The 16,190-nt window shown below is 47.9% G+C and overlaps 2 protein-coding genes across 2 annotated transcripts in view; one reads left to right on the top strand and one right to left on the bottom strand.

The window, feature by feature from the left end:
• Positions 1 to 699: 699 nt before the first annotated feature.
• On the bottom strand, positions 700 to 10,461 carry ptenb (phosphatase and tensin homolog B). Its single transcript, XM_020931252.2, has 9 exons — positions 9,233 to 10,461; positions 8,802 to 8,886; positions 8,650 to 8,694; positions 7,809 to 7,852; positions 7,129 to 7,367; positions 5,708 to 5,849; positions 4,298 to 4,464; positions 2,600 to 2,854; positions 700 to 1,750 (listed from the first exon to the last, which is right to left on the bottom strand). Exons 1-9 carry the CDS (start codon positions 9,309 to 9,311, stop codon positions 1,562 to 1,564), a joined length of 1,245 nt encoding a protein of 414 aa, XP_020786911.1. The 5' UTR covers positions 9,312 to 10,461; the 3' UTR covers positions 700 to 1,561.
• A 560-nt stretch (positions 10,462 to 11,021) lies between these two features.
• Positions 11,022 to 16,190, top strand: part of atad1b (ATPase family AAA domain containing 1b) — a 9,569-nt gene continuing 4,400 nt past the window's right edge. Inside the window, exons 1-5 of the mRNA XM_020931258.2 lie at positions 11,022 to 11,126; positions 11,976 to 12,253; positions 12,433 to 12,553; positions 13,956 to 14,156; positions 14,293 to 14,399. Coding sequence (XP_020786917.1) covers positions 11,981 to 12,253; positions 12,433 to 12,553; positions 13,956 to 14,156; positions 14,293 to 14,399 — 702 coding nt within the window. The 5' untranslated portion in view covers positions 11,022 to 11,126; positions 11,976 to 11,980. The remainder of the gene's footprint in view (positions 11,127 to 11,975; positions 12,254 to 12,432; positions 12,554 to 13,955; positions 14,157 to 14,292; positions 14,400 to 16,190) is intronic.

The raw sequence follows: 16,190 nt of genomic DNA, 5'->3' as shown, positions 1-16,190 counted from the left end.
TATCCTTTACACACATTTACATACATTTACACACACACACACACACACACTTACACACATTTACACACACTTACACACACATTTACACAGAAAAACATGAAGCTTCTGAAGTTCCTCAAACCTACAGAGACACTTCAGATGATGTGAAAAGGTCTGACAGTGTGTAGAGGTCTGTGCCACACAGTGTGTAGAGGTCTGTGCCACACAGTGTGTAGAGGTCTGTGCCACACAGTGTGTAGAGGCCTGTGTGACACAGTGTGTAGAGGTCTGTGTGAAGGGTTTGCTCTGTCTCACGTCACATTCATTCATTCAACATTTTCCTTTTATTGGTTTGAAAATGTTTTATTTGCCCAAAACATCAGATCACATGTTTCATGTTTTATAAATTTCACTTTTGTTTTTGTCGCTCTGAGTCTCTCCTCCCTTTGCTCTCTGTGCTGAGTCCCTCCCCCTTCAGAGCATTGCACTAATGAAACTCCTGCACACACATCAGGTTTGTTGTGTTCAGTTTTGTGTCGTGTTTTTGTGTTTTTATGGAGGATTGTGGTGTGGGAGCATGTGGGCGGAGCCTCGTACTGCACCGAACTGTGAGGAGGGTTTTAATAGGACCCAGGAGAGATCGCTAGATAACTCAAACATAGAGGACTCTTGAGCGTCTTGAGGCAGGTTTGTGATGAGGAACATTAGAACATGAGACAGTTGAGAAAAGCTCCGCTTTAAGTTTAATGATTTGTATAAAGTGCAAACCTGGCGGGGCATCTGAGTGAATCCTGACGGACGAACACAAGTGCAGCTTATGGAGGTTTAGCTTCACCGACTGAAACATGGAAAACACAAACTTGACGTCGCCGTACGAAACGCCGCCGCCGTACGAAACGCCGCCGCCGTACCGACAGGAAAATGACAAAACCAGAAAGAACCTGCCCTAATGTGAGGAAATGTTCCGCAGTGGGGCTTTAACCCCATACTGTCCGTACTGGAGTTGTGTTTTGTTTCGTTTACGTGCCGCTGACTTTTACACTCTGTCCCACCTGGTGACATCATCAGGTGGTGATCTGTGAGTGCTCCTCTGGGGTTTTAAAGTCCACGCGCCAGAGCAGATCCTGATGTTTGAAGCTACTGTGGTGAGCCTGATCTGAGCTGCTCCACCTCTGCGCCTCAGCAGAACGTCCAACCAGCAGAGACATGACTCAGCACAAAAAAACAACATTTGGTTTTAAATCTCGTCCCAAAGTCGAGTCCACGAGGAGACAGAAGAACGTCTGACCCACGGACGCCGCACGACAGAAGAATGTTCAGATTTAGGTCAAAATGTTGAAGTCCAAACCCCAGGGTCTTGTTGAGCGGGTCAGAGGTCAAAGGTCAGAGAGGAGCCACACAAACTGAACTGGAGCCAGAGTCCGTTGAGCCGGATTGCGCCCATGAACACTTCCTGTGTGCAGCGCGGCGTTGGCGTTGGCGCGTTCCCTCTGTCCCGTATATTTACAGTCGGCGGTTTGAGCCCGAGGTCGTGCGAGGTCGCGGCGTTGGTCCCGATCGTCCCGCCTCACGAGTCCCGAGGTCAGACCCGGGACACCTGATAGTCCTGGTCCAGGTCCGGCTCCGGGTCCGAGTCCTGGTCCTGGTCCGAGTCCGTGGTGTCGGAGTAGTGGTACTGGTCGAGCTCGGCGTCGCTGGCGTCCGGCGTCACCGAGGAGGCGGAGTCTGAGCCGGCGCCGTCCTCCTGCGGCTTCGTGAAAAACAACTCCACCTGCAACAGACGACAGCCAATCAGAGAGGAAGCACACGCCACAGCCAATCAGAGAGAAGATGAACACGCCACAGCCAATCAGAGAGAGGACATACATGCCACAGCCAATCAGAGAGAAGATGCACACGCCACAGCCAATCAGAGAGAGGACATACATGCCACAGCCAATCAGAGAGAAGATGCACACGCCACAGCCAATCAGAGAGAGGACATACACGCCACAGCCAATCAGAGAGAAGATGAACACGCCACAGCCAATCAGAGAGAGGACATACATGCCACAGCCAATCAGAGAGAAGATGCACACGCCACAGCCAATCAGAGAGAGGACACACACGCCACAGCCAATGAGAGAGAGGACACACATCATAGCCAATCAGAAAGAGGACACACACGCCACAGCCAATCAGAGAGAGGACACACACGCCACAGCCAATCAGAGAGAGGACACACACACGCCACAGCCAATCAGAGAGAGGACACACACACGCCACAGCCAATCAGAGAGAGGACACACACTCCACAGCCAATCAGAGAGAGGACACACATCACAGCCAATCAGAGAGAGGACACACATCACAGCCAATCAGAGAGAGGACACACATCACAGCCAATCAGAGAGAGGACACACACGTCACAGCCAATCAGAAAGAGGACACACACATCACAGCCAATCAGAGAGAGGGCACACACGCCGCAGCCAATCAGAGAGGACACACACGCCGCAGCCAATCAGAGAGAGGACACACACGCCACAGCCAATCAGAGAGAGGGCACACACGCCGCAGCCAATCAGAGAGAGGACACACACGCCATTTCCTCCTCCTCTGCTCCTCCTCTGCTCCTCACCCTGAAGTTTGGGGAGAAGTTCCGGTGGCTCTGGTCCTTGTTGGCTTTGTCCAGCTCTTGTTTGCAGAGGCTGAGGGTGAGAAAGTCCGGGCCGCTCTGTTCCTCTGCTCCTCCTCCTCTCTCCTCTCCTCTCTCCTCTTCTCCTCCTCCTCCCCTCTTCCGGTTCTGCTGGGAGCCTCCGTTCTCGTGGTTCTGTCCATTGGGGGGAGGTTCTGGGACGAAGAACGTGTTGAACCAGAAGTGGAACATCTTCTCCTGAAACACACAGAGCAGGAGTCACAGCGAGAGGAGGAACCGAGGAACCGAGGAACCAAGGAACCGAGGAACCGAGGACTCAGTAGTAGCAGTAGTAGTAGTAGTAGCAGTAGTAGTAGTAGTAGTAGCAGTAGTAGTAGCAGTAGTAGTAGCAGTAGTAGCAGTAGTAGTAGCAGTAGCGGTAGTAGTAGCAGTAGCAGTAGCAGTAGCAGTAGCAGTAGTAGTAGTAGTAGTAGTAGTAGTACCATACCATACCATACCAACTTTATTTATAAAGCACTTTATAAACTTTACAGTCGGCCAAAGTGCTGTACACAAACACAGGACAGACAATGGAAGAAAATATATGATACACATGCAATACAACCATTAAAAACATAAAAACAGCAAAATACTCGACAAGAAATATACATGTCACTTATTAAAAGCCAGTGAAAAAAGATACGTTTTTAAGAGTGATTTAAAAACAGGTACAGACTCGGCCTCTAATCACTAATGGCAAGTGGTTCCACAGCTGAGGGGCAGAAACAGAAAACACACGGTCCCCACGAAGTTTACGTTTAGTTTTTGGGACGGTGAGCTGGAGTTGGTCTGCAGACCTGAGAGTACGAGAGGGGACATAAGGGTGGATCAAGTCAGTGAGGTAGGAGGGCGCTAGGCCGTGCAAACACTAGTGTGAATAAAAGAATTTTAAAATCAACTCTAAAAAGACACTGGAAGCCAATGAAGAGAAGCTAAAATCGGTGAGATGCTCTTGTGTTTCCGGGTTTCAGTTAAAAGTCGAGCCGCTGAGTTTTGGACCCGTTGCAACCGGGAAAGTGCATTTTGTCTGACACCAACATAAAGTGCATCACAGTGATCCAACCTAGTTGTCACAAACGCATGTATGACAGTATCAAAATGTTTGAAGTTGATTGTAGTAGTAGCAGTAGCAGCAGTAGCAGCAATAGTAGCAGTAGTAGTAGTAGTAGTAGTAGCAGTAGTAGTAGTAGCAGCAGTAGTAGCAGTAGCAGCAGTAGTAGTAGTAGTAGTAGTCAGCAGTAGTAGTAGTAGTAGTACAGTAGCAGTAGCAGCAGTAGTAGTAGTAGTAGTAGTAGCAGTACAGTAGCAGCAGTAGTAGCAGTAGTAGTAGTAGTAGTAGTAGTAGTACAGCAGCAGTAGCAGTAGCAGCAGTAGTAGTAGTAGCAGCAGTAGCAGCAGTAGTAGTAGTAGTAGTAGTAGTAGCAGCAGCAGTAGTAGCAGTAGTAGCAGTAGCAGCAGTAGCAGCAGTAGTAGCAGTAGCAGCAGTAGTAGTAGTAGTAGTAGTAGTAGTAGCAGCAGCAGTAGTAGCAGTAGTAGCAGTAGTAGCAGTAGCAGCAGTAGTAGTAGTAGCAGTAGTAGTAGCAGTAGTAGCAGTAGTAGTAGCAGCAGTAGTAGCAGTAGCAGTAGCAGCAGTACTCGTACTTTCTTGGTGATCTTGCTGGTCTTGTGGTAGAACTCCACCTTGACGTCTCCGCACAGGGGCAGGGGCTGGGGCAGGTCCATCTGCAGATGTTTGTCTTCTCGTTTGGTCAGAGCAGAGTTTGACGTGAAGAGCTTCACTTTGAGCTGGAACACCACGAACTGAGGATCTGAGGAGGAACAGAGAACATACAGAAGAACTGAGTCTGAGGAGGAACAGAGAACATACAGAAGAACTGAATCTGAGGAGGAATAGAGAACATACAGAAGAACTGAATCTGAGGAGGAATAGAGAACATACAGAAGAACTGAGAGTCTGAGGAGGAACAGAGAACATACAGAAGAACTGAGAGTCTGAGGAGGAACAGAGAACATACAGAAGAACTGAGAGTCTGAGGAGGAACAGAGAACATACAGAAGAACTGAGAGTCTGAGGAAGAACAGAGAACATACAGAAGAACTGAGAGTTTGAGGAGGAACAGAGAACATACAGAAGAACCAAGTATTGGAGGTGTTGTGAGTCAGTACATGGAGAGTTGAATCCATGTTAGAGAAGAATGCTAAGGTGATGAGTCCAGCACCGAGGACATCTGACAGAGGAACATCTGGAGACACTGGGACAGAAAGTCTGAGACCAAAGACACACATGTTCTAGAGCAGAACATGTTCTATTATAACATGTCCTGTAAAACGCCTCATAAATGTTGTTGGTCCCACAGTCATACGTTTATAGGAAATAAGTGAAGTAAATTCAGACCTTCTCATCATGGAGGAATTATGATGTTGTGTTGGAGATCAGATGATCTCGTTCTAAAACAGTTTGGTTCTTTCAGGTTCTTCTCTTCACAGGATTTGTTTCCAGAAGAACATTTTCAGATAAGATCAAGTTTTGTGAAGGAAAAATTTGTTCTTCAGAAGAACTGAAGAACAAATCTGTTCATACGAGTGTTTCATGAACAAGGCCTAGTGTTTCCATGGAGACGTCACTGTTCTGTCTGGAATGTTCCACAGTGTGACTTTAAACAGCTCCACTTATGTTCATTCAGTCACAGGAGGTTTTAAAGTCCTGAGTAAAACAAAACAACACTGACTGTGAGCGGGCTCGCCTCTCCACAGAGTTGACCTGGAACACCGTCTGGTTTGGTCTCCACGGAGACAGAAAGGTTTAAAGCCAAACGTTGGCACATTCCAAACAAAGCAACAGCATCTCCACAGAGAAAAGCGTCTGACGGAGCCTCCAGCAGAAAAATGACACAGTGCAGCTTTAAGTGTGACCTTTGACTTGGGTGTGACCTTTGACCTGAGTGTGACCTTTGACCTGAGTGAGAACCTTTGTGTGTGTGTGTGTGTAGTAGTATTTGCAGTAGTAGTAGTAGTAGTAGTAGTATTTGCAGTAGTATGTGTAGTACTCACTGCAGGTTCCGTTGGTGAACATGGGCACGGTGTGGAACAGGACCTTGTGCAGGAGCAGGGCTGTGGGTTTGTACTGGAGTCGGTTCTTCAGGAGAACACTGTAATACGACACATACCTGCGCTGACTGGGGATCGTCACACCCTGAAACACACACACACATACACACATGTGTGTGAAGAGAGCAACTGACACACACACACACACACACACATACACACACACACACACACATACACACACACACACACATACACACGTGTGTGAAGAGGGCATCTGACACAAACACACACACACACACACATACACACACACACATACACACGTGTGTGAAGAGAGCATCTGACACACACACACACACACACACACACACATACACACACACACACACACACATACACACGTGTGTGAAGAGAGCAACTGACACACACACACACATACACACACACACACACACACACACACACACACACACACACACACACATACACACGTGTGTGAAGAGGGCATCTGACACACACACACACACACACACACACATACATACAAAGGGGAGGACATCTGACACTGAGACACATGTGGGGGAGGGGCATCCTGCAGACTTCTGTAAGCCGCCAAACTGTGTCTATGGGCGGTGCGGTCGATGCAGTCGGTGCAGTCAATGCGGTCGGTGCGGTCGATGCGGTCGGTGCGGTCGGTGCAGTCGGTGCAGGTCGGTGCGGTCGTGCGGTCGTGCAGTCGTGCAGTCGGTCGCGGTCGGTGCGGTCGCGGTCGGCAGTCGGTGCGGTCGGTGCAGTCGATGCGTCAGCGTCGGTGCGGTCGGTGCGTCGGTGCAGTCGGTGCGTCGGTGCGGTCGGTGCAGTCGGTGCAGTCGATGCAGTCGTGCAGTCGGTGCAGTCGATGCAGTCGATGCAGTCGGTGCAGTCGATGCGTTCGGTACGGTCGGTGCGGTCCATGCAGTCGGTGCGGTCGGTGCGGTCGGTGCAGTCGATGCAGTCGGTGCAGTCGGTGCGTTCGGTCAGTCGGTGCGGGTCGGTCGGCAGGTCGGTGCAGTCGGTGCAGTCGGTGCGGTCGGTGCAGTCGGTGCGGTCGGTGCGGTCGGTGCAGTCGGTGCGGTCCATGCGGTCCATGCAGTCCATGCGGTCCATGCGGTCGGTACGGTCGGTGCGGTCCATGCAGTCGGTGCGGTCGGTGCAGTCGGTGCCGTCCATGCGGTCGGTGCAGTCAGTGCGGTCGGTGCAGTCGGTGCGGTCCATGCGGTCCATGCGGTCGGTGCGGTCCATGCAGTCCATGCGGTCGGTACGGTCGGTGCGGTCCATGCAGTCGGTGCGGTCGGTGCAGTCGGTGCCGTCCGTGCGGTCGGTGCAGTCGATGCGGTCCGTGCGGTCGATGCGGTCGGTACGGTCGGTGCGGTCAGTCTCACCTTGCGGTCGGTGGTGCGCGCCTGTCCGTAGAACTCGAGCACGTCTTCGGGCGTGGTGAACTGGCCGCGGTGGAGGAGGTAGGCGCAGATCATGACCCCAGTGCGACCTTTTCCCGCCTTACAGTGAACCGCTGCCACGTGTTTGGCGTCCTGCCCCAACCACGAGTCCAAGTCCTCGCAGAACAGACGCATGAGCTCCAGCTGCGGCGGAGAGTGGTCGTCGAACGGGTACTGCGCCACTGAGGACCGCCGCCGCCAATCAGAGGAGAGGAGAGATGGCGAGAGCCAATCAGAGGAGAAATCAATGAGAGAGAGTAGTAGTAATAATAGTAATAGTAGTAATAATAGTAGTAGTAGTAGTAGTAATAGTAATAGTAGTAATAATAGTAGTAGTAGTAGTAATAATAGTAATAGTAGTAATAATAGTAGTAGTAGTAGTAGTAATAGTAATAGTAGTAATAATAATAGTAGTAATAATAGAAGTAATAATAATAGTAGTAGTAATAATAGTAGTAATAATAATAGTAGTAGTGGTACTAGTAGTAATAATAGTAGTAATAATAATAGTAGTAATAATAGAAGTAATAATAATAGTAGTAGTAATAATAGTAGTAATAATAGTAGTAGTAATAATAATAATAAGAGGGTTCGGGGTCAGAGGTCAGAGGTCAGACTCTTACCCTGGCAGTTGAACTTGTTGGGGTCGTAGTTTCTCTCTGAACATCTGAGGAAAACAAACAGGAGGATTTATATTTGAGAAGAGTAAAAGACGCCGCCGCGTTCTCTCGGTTCTGCAACGTTCTGTTCACAAGAACTCGTCTTAAATGTGCAGTTTGTGTGAAACATGTGAATGAAACAAACACAACTCCAGGAAACAACAACAGAACAAAACAGAGGATTATGGGACGTGGAGTTTCAGCCTGGTGTGGTGTGTGGTGTGTGGTGTGTGTTGTGTGAAGAGTGTTGTGTGAAGAGTATTGTGTGAAACGTGTTGTGAGTTGTGTGTTGTGAGTTGTGTGTTGTGAGTTGTGTGTTGTGAGTTGTGTGTTGTGAGTTGTGTGAAGAGTGTTGTGTGTTGTGTTGTGTGTTGTGGTGTATGTTGTGGTGTGTGTTGTGGTGTGTGTTGTAAGTTTTGGTGTGTGTTGTGAGTTGTGTGTTGTGGTGTGAGTTGTGTGGTGTGTGTTGTGTGGTGTGAGTTGTGTGTTGTGCGTTGTGGTGTGTGTTGTGTGGTGTGAGTTGTGTGTTGTGTGTTGTGGTGTGTGTTGTGTGGTGTGAGTTGTGTGTTGTGCGTTGTGGTGTGTGTGTGTGTGTGGTGTGCGTTGTGGTGTGTGTTGTGTGGTGTATGTTGTGGTGTGTGTTGTGTGTGTGTGTGTGTGGTGTTTGGTGTGTGTGTTGTGTTGTGGTGTGTGTTGTGTTGTGTAGTGTGTGTTGTGTGTGTGTTGTGTGTCGTGTGTGGTGTGTGTTGTGTGTGTGTGTTGTGTGTCGTGTGAGTTGTGTGTTGTGCGTTGGTACTGCACTCACAGGTTGTAGATCTTGTAGTTATTTTTGTGCCTCGAGTTGAAGAACCTGAAACAGAAAATATTGTATTTATTAGAAGAATGTTGTGTAATTGTACGGTTTGTGTAATTGTGCGTATTGTATAATTGTGTGTAAACGAGAGGTGGTTTTCGTACCGTACGACGTCGTCGATGTTGTTCCTGTAAACTCCCTCCAGACGCTCGGCAGGGAAGCCCATCGCGATCAGGTTTGGGTAAATATCTGAAGAACATGTTTAGGACGAGAAACAACTCACACAAGTACAAGTCCTGGACCTGGTTTGGACCTGGTTTAGTCCTGGTTTAGTCCTGTCCTGGTTTAGTCCTGGTTTAGACCTGGATTAGATCTGGTTTAGTCCTGGTTTGGATCAAGTTTGGACCTAGTTTAGACCTGGTTAATATCTGGTTCAGTCCTGGTTCAGTCCTGGTTCAGTCCTGGTTCGGAATAGGTTTGGACCTAGTTTAGACCTGGTTAAAATCTGGTTCAGGCTTGGTCCAGACCTGGTTCAGTCCTGGTCCAGACCTCGTTCAGTCCTGGTTCAGTTCTGGTTCAGTTCTGAGGAGGATACAGGTGAGGTCCAGGTCGAAGTCTCCGAGCTGGTACCGCCTTTTGTTCCGACTAACGATCTCCTTGATGATGTTCGCCATGACCCGGGTCTCCGTCAGAACCGGCCCGGTCCAGGTGCAGTGTCCCCGGGGAGGAGCAGCCCAGAGCCCGGAGAGGAACCAGCACTGTCCGCTGTCCCCTGGAGCCTTCCGCCGGGTCACTGGGGCTCCGGGGGCCGGTACGGAGGAACAAAGCCCATCCGAACCGAGGAAGAGTCTTAAACGTCCGGAGTCCGCGGCACCGGGGGACGCGGCGGCACGGATCCGGCTCCTGCGCCTCTTTCCCGGGCAGGACAAGGAAACGGCTCGGTACAAAAAAATCAGCCTCAGAAAAATTTAATCCAAACCATAAATCGAATATTCCCGAGCGTGATACAGATACGAGAGGAAGTTTACGGAGCACGGAGAAGAGTTTGTGGCTGAAATCAGTTAACAGAGTTTAAATGAATGCTAAAGGCTAAAGGCTAAAGGCTAAAGGCTAGTGCTAAATGCTAACCGGGACATCAGCTGACAGGGAGCCGCCGCTCGGAGCCTGTGGTCGGTGTCAAACCTGGAGGCTTCGGTCTATAGTCTGGAAAAACAAATCTTGCATCTTACGCTTTGGGGCTCTGCATTAAATACTAAATTGTAGATAAAATAATATGTTTATTTTAGAATTAACAAGTTATCCGCTGAAAGAAGTGAGCTCCGTGGTGCTAATGCTAGCCGGCTCGTTACCTGAGTCACGGCCGGGCGCTGGTGCTTGTTTCGGGGCTGAGCTCAGAGGCAGCTCGGGCTCGCTCCATGCTCCCGCGGTGGGACCGGCTGCCCGGGTCCCATGGCGCCGCACACAACCATCCGAGGCTTTATTTAACGGGAGATCCACGAGGCTGAAATTATAATCCGTGCAAATAATCCGGGTCTGGGAGAAGTTTGGAGCTCCGGAGACAGCGGGAGAGCGGAGGAACGGAGCCGGGCTGGAGACGCGTCAGAGCGGACACAGGAGCGGAGAGGAGCCGCTGTCTGCACGGAGCATCCGGGAGAAAAGTAAAAGTCCAGAACGAGAAACAGAGCCGTACGTGGATCAGAAAAGACTGTTCAGAAAAAACTAACGCAGACGGGGTTTAGTTTGAGTCATAATCTACTGTTTTTGTATTTATTATCTTTAAAGACCCAGCGGAGTTTCTCAGAAAAATATTTTATTGTGAAAATCCCGAGTGCAGCTGCAGAGCTCAGGCTCAGTCTGTGTGTTTAGTGCAGATTCAGAAAGTCACAGCCCGTTTAAATGCACATTTAAAGGTTCACTTGGCTAAGAATACAACAAAGAATATTATTCTATTATTTAATCGAAGTGAAACGTCTTTAAATGAAATATTTGCGGTGTGAAGAGCAGTGCGTGGTGTTTTAGCGACACTCCGTGGACACAGGGATGACCGCTCACGGGGGGATGATGTAATGTGATCCTGCAGTGAAGAAATCAGAGTCAAAAAGACAATATTTTAAAGGAAGAATTTATTCTTTATCATTATTATTGGCTAAATAAAAGAACTTTCACTTTAAAGCTGTTGACGGATGTTTGCAAAATCATTTTTCTTCACGCACAAACCAAAAAGCTCAAAGACAAAGATGACAAAAAGGCAAAATGGCTAAAATATTGTGACGGCTAAATATAACATTAATTATACTTTGCCAAAAGGAACGTTTTGCCTGAACTGTTCAGAAGAAATTTCTACATTTTTGACAGATTTCGTTTTGTTTTCGGAATCTGTGTGTTCCCCGTGTGTCCGCTGGGGGCGCAGTGGAAACGGTGTGTTCCCCGTGTGTCCGCTGGGGGCGCAGTGGTTCCGGCGCAGACTGCAGCACACACGTCCAGCGGAGGTCTGTCACTTTTCCGCACTTTTTCATTCTTTTTACCTCAAAAACCGTCTCTTCTCTGGGTCTGTCGGCTTCTGTCGCTCCATATAAACCCGTAAGATTGTGAATATGCCATCGGTAACTAAATAACTCCGGTTATTGCACAGGAAAGAACGGAAATATCAAACCGGGAAGGTCACCGGAGCTAATGCGGCTAACGCTAGCGCCAGATGTGCGTCGGATACAGAGACACTTTTCACGTTTACCGGATAAAACACGAGCATAATGTGGATTTAAACATGTTTTATTAAAGGATTTAAACTTTTTTTTTATTAAACCTGAGCGGTCTCCTCGTGCTGTTTGGTGATTTAAATGATCTGACAGGGAGTTCACGCTGTGCTCTGGTGGTTTTGACGCAACGCTCGCCAGATTGTGCGTGAGAAAAGACATGATCTGCAATTTTATACTCACTCTTTAGTATAAATACATGAACTGTCACTGGGGACACACGTACAGCGTTAAGAGACGTGCTTCTGGATTATTCGGCTGCGTTAAACACATCAGTATATTTCTACTTTGGTTTTTAAGGCTTGGTGAATTTTCCAGTCAAACCGAAACCTCGCGTTTAGATTCACGCACTTTCCGGGTTAAATCAGCGACAGTTTCTACGGGGTCCGGGGGGACAGGGGGACAGCCAAGTTTAATATTGGTCCTTTTATTTCGTATATGTACAAAGACTAACCCTGCTCCTCTGTCCTTCTGTTCTCCATCCCTCTGTCCTTCTGCTCCTCTGTCCCTTTGTCCATTCGTTTGTCCTTCCGTCCATCCCTCTGTCCCCCTCACCCCTCTGTCTTTCTGTCCCTGTGTGTTCAGGTGAGATGGTTCTTCGTGAGGTCCCGGTGGAGCAGGTGGGGCGTCCTCTGGGTCGCTCGGAGGTGATCGGGCTGTTGTTTCGTCTGACGGTGTTCGGCGCCGTCACGTACTTCACCATAAAGTGGATGGTGGACGCACTAGACCCGACGCGTAAACAGAAGGTGGAGGCGCAGAAGCAGGCGGAGAAACTCATGAAGCAGATCGGAGTGAAGAACGTCAAACTGAGCGAGTACGAGATGAGCATCGCCGCGCACCTTGTCGACCCGCTCACCATGCAGGTACTACAAGTACTGCAAGTACTACTACTACTACTACTACTACTACTACTTCTACTTCTTGTAGAGCTTAGCAGCCATTTGTTGCTTTGGATTCTGAACAACTGGTATCGGTCTTCCTCTGCTCCTCCTGCTCCTCCTGCTCCTCACGTGCTCCTCACGTGTCTTCTATGTGTTTGTAGATCACCTGGAGGGACATTGCAGGTCTGGATGAGGTGATCACGGAGTTAAAGGAGACGGTGATTTTACCTGTTCAGAAGAGACACCTGTTCCAGAACTCCAGACTCCTGCAGCCGCCCAAAGGTAAACACCTCCTCTGCTCCACCTCCTCCTCTGCACCTCCTCTGCACCTCCTCCTCTGCTCCTCCTCTGCTCCTCCTTCTCTGCTCCTCCTCCTCCTCTGCACCTCCTCCTCTGCACCTCCTCCTCTGCTCCTCCTCCTCTGCTCCTCCTCTGCTCCTCTTCCTCCGCACCTCCTCCGCTCCTCCTCCTCCGCACCTCCTCCTCTGCACCTCCTCCTCTGCACCTCCTCCTCTCCACCTCCTCCTCCTCCTCCGCACCTCCTCCTCTGCACCTCCTCCTCTGCACCTCCTCCTCCTCTGCACCTCCTCCTCTGCACCTCCTCTTCTGCTCCTCCTCCTCTGCACCTCCGCCTCCTCTGCACCTCCTCCTCTGCTCCTCTTCCTCTGCTCCGCCTCCTCCTCTGCACCTCCTCCTCTGCTCCTCCTCCTCCTCTGCACCTCCTCCTCTGCTCCTCCTCCTCTGCACCTCCTCCTCTGCACCTCCTCCTCTGCACCTCCTCCTCTGCTCCTCTTCCTCTGCTCCTCTTCCTCTGCTCCTCTTCCTCTGCATCGCCTCCTCTGCACCTCCTCCTCCTCTGCACCTCCTCCTCCTCTGCACCTCCTCCTCCTCTGCACCTCCTCCTCCTCTGTACCTGCTCCTCCTGCTCTGCACCTGCTCCTCCTGCTCTGCACCTCCTCCTCTGCTCCTCCTTCTCTGCTCCTCCTCCTCTGCTCCTCCTCCTCTGCACCTCCTCCTCTGCTCCTCCTCCTCTGCACCTCCTCCTCTGCTCCTCCTCCTCTGCTCCTCCTCCTCTGCTCCTCTTCCTCCTTCGCTCCTCTTCCTTCTCCACACTCTTTCAGCAGTATAAAGGTTGGGTTTGTGGTTGTATGGGGAAGTCTTGGGGCCATTGCAGACCGGTGTGAGGGCCACTTTTGGCCCCTGGGCCAGTTTGCTCTAAACCAGACACGTTTAAATGAAAGAACACTAAAATACAGAACATTAATAAAGTTCTAGTTTCAGTTTCAGTCACTACAGACACTGATGGATATCAAAACTAGTCTGGATCCTAGAAAGTCAATGTGATAGGACAGAGAAGAACCTGTAGAACCTGTAGAAACTTTAGAACGTTTCCTGAATGTTTTTAGATCTGGAGCTGGATCAGAACAAGAATAAGAGAGATTGACCAGTGAGGGATTACACACCAGGGCCAGGGACTAAACCAGGACTCAACCAGGACTCAACCAGGGATCAACCAGGGATCACACAGATATAAGGACACATGGGAATAGAACAGAAAGTTTTACATTTAATGTGGAAAATCACAGGAGATTGTCTAAACAAAAAGATCAGAATTGGTATCGAGTATCGAGTCTGTTTTATCGAAATTGAAATGTGTTTGTGTAATTACTTGTGTGTCCTGTAGGGGTGCTGTTGTTCGGGCCTCCGGGATGCGGGAAAACGCTCATCGCCAAAGCCACGGCGAAGGAGGCGGGGTTTCGCTTCATTAACCTCCAGCCCAGCACTTTGACGGACAAGTGGTACGGCGAATCACAGAAGCTCGCCGCCGCCGTCTTCTCCCTCGCCCTCAAACTCCAGCCCAGCATCATCTTCATCGACGAGATCGGTAACACGCCCAAGGGTTAACCCAGGGGCGGGCAGGGGCGGACAGGGGCAATGACGGGGGCAATGACTGAGGCAGTGACAGGGACAGACAGGAGCAGACAGGAGCAGGTGTGACAGGTGTTTGTCATTTGTTTCAGATTCGTTTCTGAGGAATCGTTCGAGTTCGGATCACGAGGCCACAGCCATGATGAAAGCTCAGTTCATGAGTCTTTGGGACGGACTCGACACGGACTACAACTGTCAGGTACAAGTACTACAAATACTACACATACTACAAATACTACAACTGTCAGGTACAAGTACTACAAATACTACAACTGTCAGGTACAAGTACTACAAATACTACAAATACTACAACTGTCAGGTACAACTACTACAAGTAGGTACAAGTACTACAAATACTACAAATACTACAACTGTCAGGTACAAGTACTACAAATACTACAAATACTACAACTGTCAGGTACAAGTACTACAAATACTACAAAATACTACAACTGTCAGGTACAAGTACTACAAATACTACAAATACTACAACTGTCAGGTACAAGTACTACAAATACTACAAATACTACAACTGTCAGGTACAAGTACTACAAATACTACAAATACTACAACTGTCAGGTACAAGTACTACAAATACTACAATACTACAATACAATACTAATACTGTCAGGTACAAGTACAAATACTACAATACTACAACTGTCAGTACAAGTACTACAAAACTACAATACTACAACTGTCAGGTACAAGTACTACAAATACTACAAATACTACAACTGTCAGGTACAAGTACTACAAATACTACAAATACTACAACTGTCAGGTACAAGTACTACAAATACTACAAATACTACAACTGTCAGGTACAAGTACTACAAATACTACAAATACTACAACTGTCAGGTACAAGTACTACAAATACTACAAATACTACAACTGTCAGGTACAAGTACTACAAATACTACAAATACTACACTGTCAGGTACAAGTACTACAAATACTACAAATACTACAACTGTCAGGTACAAGTACTACAAATACTACAAAATACTACAACTGTCAGGTACAAGTACTACAAATACTACAAATACTACAATACACAAATACTACTACAACTGTCAGGTACAAGTACTACAAATACTACAAATACTACAACTGTCAGGTACAAGTACTACAAATACTACAACTGTCAGGTACAAGTACTACAAATACTACAACTGTCAGGTACAAGTACTACAAATACTACAACTGTCAGGTACAAGTACTACAAATACTACAACTGTCAGGTACAAGTACTACAAATACTACAACTGTCAGGTACAAGTACTACAAATACTACAAATACTACAACTGTCAGGTACAAGTACTACAAATACTACAACTGTCAGGTACAAGTACTACAAATACTACAAATACTACAACTGTCAGGTACAAGTACTACAAATACTACAAATACTACAACTGTCAGGTACAAGTACTACAAATACTACAACTGTCAGGTACAAGTACTACAAATACTACAAATACTACAACTGTCAGGTACAAGTACTACAAATACTACAACTGTCAGGTACAAGTACTACAAATACTACAACTGTCAGGTACAAGTACTACAAATACTACAACTGTCAGGTACAAGTACTACAAATACTACAACTGTCAGGTACAAGTACTACAAATACTACAACTGTCAGGTACAAGTACTACAAATACTACAACTGTCAGGTACAAGTACTACAAATACTACAAATACTACAACTGTCAGGTACAAGTACTACAAATACTACAAATACTACAACTGTCAGGTACAAGTACTACAAATACTACAAATACTACAACTGTCAGGTACAAGTACTACAAATACTACAAATACTACAAACTGTCAGGTACAAGTACTACAAATACTACTACAACTGTCAGGTACAAGTACTACAAATACTACAAAATACTACAACTGTCAGTACAATGTCAGGTACAAGTACTACAAATACTACAAATACTACAACTGTCAGGTACAAGTACTACAAAT

Source organism: Boleophthalmus pectinirostris, unplaced genomic scaffold (assembly GCF_026225935.1).
Source record: "Boleophthalmus pectinirostris isolate CB_2022bp ecotype Guang Dong unplaced genomic scaffold, ASM2622593v1 HiC_scaffold_14, whole genome shotgun sequence".
Classification (NCBI taxonomy): Eukaryota; Metazoa; Chordata; class Actinopteri; order Gobiiformes; family Gobiidae; genus Boleophthalmus; species Boleophthalmus pectinirostris.
Note: the sequence above shows the minus strand (reverse complement) of the source record. Positions and strands in the feature narration are given on the sequence as shown.